Source organism: Lathyrus oleraceus, chromosome 5, assembly GCF_024323335.1.
Source record: "Lathyrus oleraceus cultivar Zhongwan6 chromosome 5, CAAS_Psat_ZW6_1.0, whole genome shotgun sequence".
In the NCBI taxonomy this organism is placed as follows: Eukaryota; Viridiplantae; Streptophyta; class Magnoliopsida; order Fabales; family Fabaceae; genus Lathyrus; species Lathyrus oleraceus.
This window is the reverse complement of record NC_066583.1, coordinates 606,712,864-606,717,164: the sequence shown is the minus strand read 5'-3', so window position 1 is coordinate 606,717,164 and position 4,301 is coordinate 606,712,864. Positions and strand designations below refer to the sequence as shown.

General features: G+C 35.6%; 1 protein-coding gene across 1 annotated transcript; it reads left to right on the top strand.

Moving 5' to 3' along the window:
• The first annotated feature begins 1,152 nt into the window (after positions 1–1,152).
• Positions 1,153–3,353, top strand: LOC127086962 (seed biotin-containing protein SBP65-like). Its single transcript, XM_051027784.1, has 2 exons — positions 1,153–2,774; positions 2,862–3,353. The coding sequence occupies exons 1-2, from the start codon at positions 1,356–1,358 to the stop codon at positions 3,195–3,197; spliced, it is 1,755 nt and encodes a 584-aa protein (XP_050883741.1). The 5' UTR covers positions 1,153–1,355; the 3' UTR covers positions 3,198–3,353.
• Positions 3,354–4,301: the final 948 nt, after the last annotated feature.

The following is a 4,301-nucleotide window of genomic DNA, read 5'->3' as shown; positions in this document are numbered from 1 at the left end:
AACTACCATATTTTACCTTGGAAATACAAGTAAATTCAAGTGCACTAGAATTCCCTAAAGAAGGGCATCACGCCATATCCTGCGAGCCTAAGACCGCATTCCTGAAAATCAATGACACGTTTCAATGATGAAAATTGCATTTAATGTAGTTGTTCCCCGATACTTATGCAATTGCTTCATGGCCTTCCCGCTTCTCCTTATGGTCAACTTTGATGATGAGATGTCGGTCTCAACTTTAAAAAGACTTCACGACTTATGAAACACTCAATAATTCTTGAGGGCAACTGTTCTAGACTAGGCAAAAGCCCGATACGGGAAGGACCCAAGTGTTAAGCCTAATGATACAAAACTCATTAAAATTGTCCATTTCATATAATTGGCATGCGTTAGGTACAAGGTACACTCTCTCATTCTAGACTTACATTGTATTCACGTAAATGACTTGAGCATTTAAGTGTTAACTTTAAAGATCTACCCTGCGTTGCCACATCGAAAATCCGCACCATTATCAAAAAAATCCATCATCATCAATCGATCACAATTATGATTCCGATATAAAAAAAAAAAAATATTTATTTCATTGGAATTCACTTTCTCATATTTAACTTGAAAATAATTTCATGAAATATGAGAAGTAATAAACATTATAGCAAAACCTTTTAATAAACATAATAAACTCATTTTCTATCATTCATTTCCCAAGAAATAGAATTGTACTTAAAACAAACACTTCTTTACAAATTTAATATGCCATTGTAAAACATTAAATACAGCACATTTATCATTATTTCATATCACTAATTTTTTTAAAAAAATCATTAGCCGATAGTATAAAATTATTTTAAATTCACAATGCGTTTTCTTTTTTCTCAATAGTATATTATGAAGTGCTAGCAAAGATTGAATCGAATATTCAAAATTTAGTATCACCGTCATCAAATAACGATACTTGGAGCCAGCCATGTGTCTTTCCGGACAATCAGCAAGTTAAAACCAGTACGTGGCACTCATTCAACTTCCCACGTATCATTATACATTAATATCCACATTCCAATCATTTCAATCTATAATTTTCATTTTCATCTTCATCTTAGGCTGAGTCACACAATAACTAGTTTTAGAACCATCACACGTGTGAGTAATAGACACACATGTCCTCTCCCATGCAAAAACCTCCATCACCAACCTCTTCAAACCGCCAATCTCATTTTCCTTTTAAAACACACACATTCTCATTCTCATAACCATCGTCATAAACATAGAAAACAAAAACTACTACACAAACACAAGTTCAAACATCAACATAGTATCTTGTTCCGTTCTTTTTATTTTCAACACCAAATTCATCATCAACAATGGCGTCTGAACAAGTATCTCGCAGAGAAAACATCACAACCGAGAGAAAGATTCCAAACGACAATGACAATGTCCCGAAGCCGACAGCCCGCGTCGAGCATCTTTCTGTGAAGGAGAAAGAACTACCACAGGGGAGTGTAGAAGCATTACAAGGTGGTGAAATCAACAAAGAGCGTTCAGGGAAACCAATTGGAGATATTGCTGGAAGAGGAAAAGCAACACAAAGCCATGAACTCGGACCAAACGTTCAGTCTCTCCCTGATCGCAACGAGATCAAGGATCGTGCATATGTTCCGGTGAGTGCAAATGTAGTAGAAAATAGAGTAGGAGACAATGCCACTAGAGAAAAACTCGATAACCGTACCAGAGTGGTTACTGGAACACCACAAGTTAAGGAACAAAACAGAGCCTTGGGAAAAGGGCAAGTTGTGGCAGAGAGAGGAAGAAAAACAGAGGATTTAGAACCAAATGGTGATGAGAAGTTTGGTAGAGGAAGGATAGTCGGTGCTGAAAATCAAGATGCGATATTGGAAAAAAGTGTTGCTGAGGAAAAAGAGAGAGCAAGAGAAAGAGCAAAGGAAGCAACAAAAGAAACACTGAATAACACAGCACGAGCAGCACAAGAGAAAGGAGCACAAGCAATGGAGAAAGCAGCACAAGTCAAAGATGCAACAAAAGATACCGTTTCGAATTCTGCAAAAACTGCTGCAGAGAAAGCAGCACAAGCCAAAGATACTGCTGCAGAGAAAGCAGCACGGGCCAAAGATACTGCGGCAGAGAAAGGCCAGCAAGGTTATGAAGCAACCAAAGACACAGTTTCAAATGCTGCAAAAACCGCTGCGGAGAAAGCAGCACAAGCCAAAGATGCAACAATCGAGAAAAGCCAACAAGGTTATGAAGCAACCAGAGGCACAGTATCAAATGCTGCAAAAACCGCTGCGGAGAAAGCAGCACAGGCGAAAAACGCAACTCTCGAAAAGACACAACAAGGTTATGAAGCAACGAAAGACACAGTTTCAAACGCTGCCAAAACTGCAGCAGACTATGCTACTCCTGTTGCCGAGAAAACCAAGACAGCGGCGGAGAAAGCCAAGTGTGCGGCTGTTCAGGCAAAGGATGTTACCGTAGAGAAAGGGAAGACTGCCGCGGAAATGGCAGGGAAAGTGGTGTCTGCTGCGGGGTGGACAGCAACGCATTATGCCACACAGTTGACGGTAGATGGAACAAAGGCTGCAGCGAATGCTGTTGAAGGAGCGGTTGGATATGTTGCACCTAAGGCTTCTGAGCTTGCGGCGAAGTCGGTGGAAACTGTTAAAGGCTTGGCTGCTTCTGCTGGTGAGACTGCTAAGGAGTTTACTGCTAGGAAGAAAGATGAATCATGGCGTGAATATGAGGGTCAAAAGGTTTCTCAACCTAAGGTTCTCTTCTCTATATTCATTACTTTTATTACACTTTTCACATTTTCAATTGTTAACATTACACTGAAAATTGAGTTTTGATTCTAGGAAGGTGAAGAAACCTTGCCATCATCAGAAGGTGAAGAAACCTTGCCATCATCAGAAGGTACCGGCGAAAATGTGAGCAACTATAGAGAAAAAGTGATTATACAAAAAGTGATACCAAGTGAAGAACGTATTCAAGCAGAAGGAACTAATCTTCAAGAGAAGGGTAGAGGAAGCAATGTGATACCAAACAGTGATGAAACTGAAACTGTGGAAAATGTTGTTGAGAAAGAACAAGGAAAAGGAAAAGGAAGGGAGAAAATTGAGAAGAAAGCCTTAGAGAAGAAGAATGAAGGAGGGAGTGATGATGTAATAATAGCTGCCACTGAAACCAAGTGATGTTGGAAATGAAATGGTTAAATCTGCAGATAATATTAATAATAAAGTGAAGGAACATGGTGAACTATTATGTTTATAAAGAGTGTTTTAAGGAGTTCAGTTTGTGTAAATTAATGTTTTGAGTTATTATAAATAAATGTTTCTTGAATTGCATAAGTGTGATTTCATCTTTTTGATTAATCTTTGTGATGTCATCTTCTTCATTTTTGATTTATCTTTTATTTTTCATAGCTTGTTTTGAAACTTAATTAAGAGGAAAATGGATTGACAATTTTTACACAGACATTAAAGTTCAATTCACTCATTTGTATATAAACTCAAGTAAATAAGAATTCAATCCATCTTTTTCATATATAAGTTAAATTTTTTTTATGTAATTATAAATAAGAACTGAAGACTCAATCCATTTTTTTAATTTATATTTGAAGGTAGAATAGTTTTTTAAAATTTAAATGGGGTAGCACTGTTTATCTGCTATTTATGAATAAAATGGATTGTCTATTAATTTAAAAATTAAATACTTGAATATGATATGATATATTTTTTCAATTTGTAAACATTTGTAAGATTGAACTCGAATTTTATATCTTTTAATAATTTTATAACTCAAATAAACTTTAAGTTTCATATCTTTTACGATTTAATATTTTGCAAATGGACTTGTCAAGTTTCATAATCTTTTACAATTCAATATTTTTGAATGAACCATAATCAACACATTATGATTTTAGTAAGTTTTCAAAGAGGAATTTTCAAAGATTTAATAATACACTAATAGGAATAGTCTTGAAAAATTAGGGTATTATAAGTCTATTTTAAGCTCTAACCAAACATTTAAGATTTATCTTTAAACTAGAATTCAATTAATTTAAATCTGTCCCTGGTTAGTCATGCTTTCTGAATAACTTTGAGCGTAGGTGCACTCAAGAATATTGACGGGTTAGTGAAGTGGGTTAGTAAAGTGAGACATAAGTCGCAAACAAATATTCTTCCTGCTTCTCTATCTTCATAATTCTATCATATTGTATTTTATACCTTACAATGTTTTATCATATTGTATTTTATCAGTGCTCAAGAATAATATGAGGATTAACTAATCAGCTT

Coding starts and splice junctions, on each gene's coding strand:
- LOC127086962 (XM_051027784.1), top strand. CDS start 1,356: ATGGCGTCTGAACAAGTATCTCGCAGAGAAAACATCACAACCGAGAGA. Junction 2,775..2,861: donor AAAAGGTTTCTCAACCTAAG/GTTCTCTTCTCT, acceptor TTTTGATTCTAG/GAAGGTGAAGAAACCTTGCC.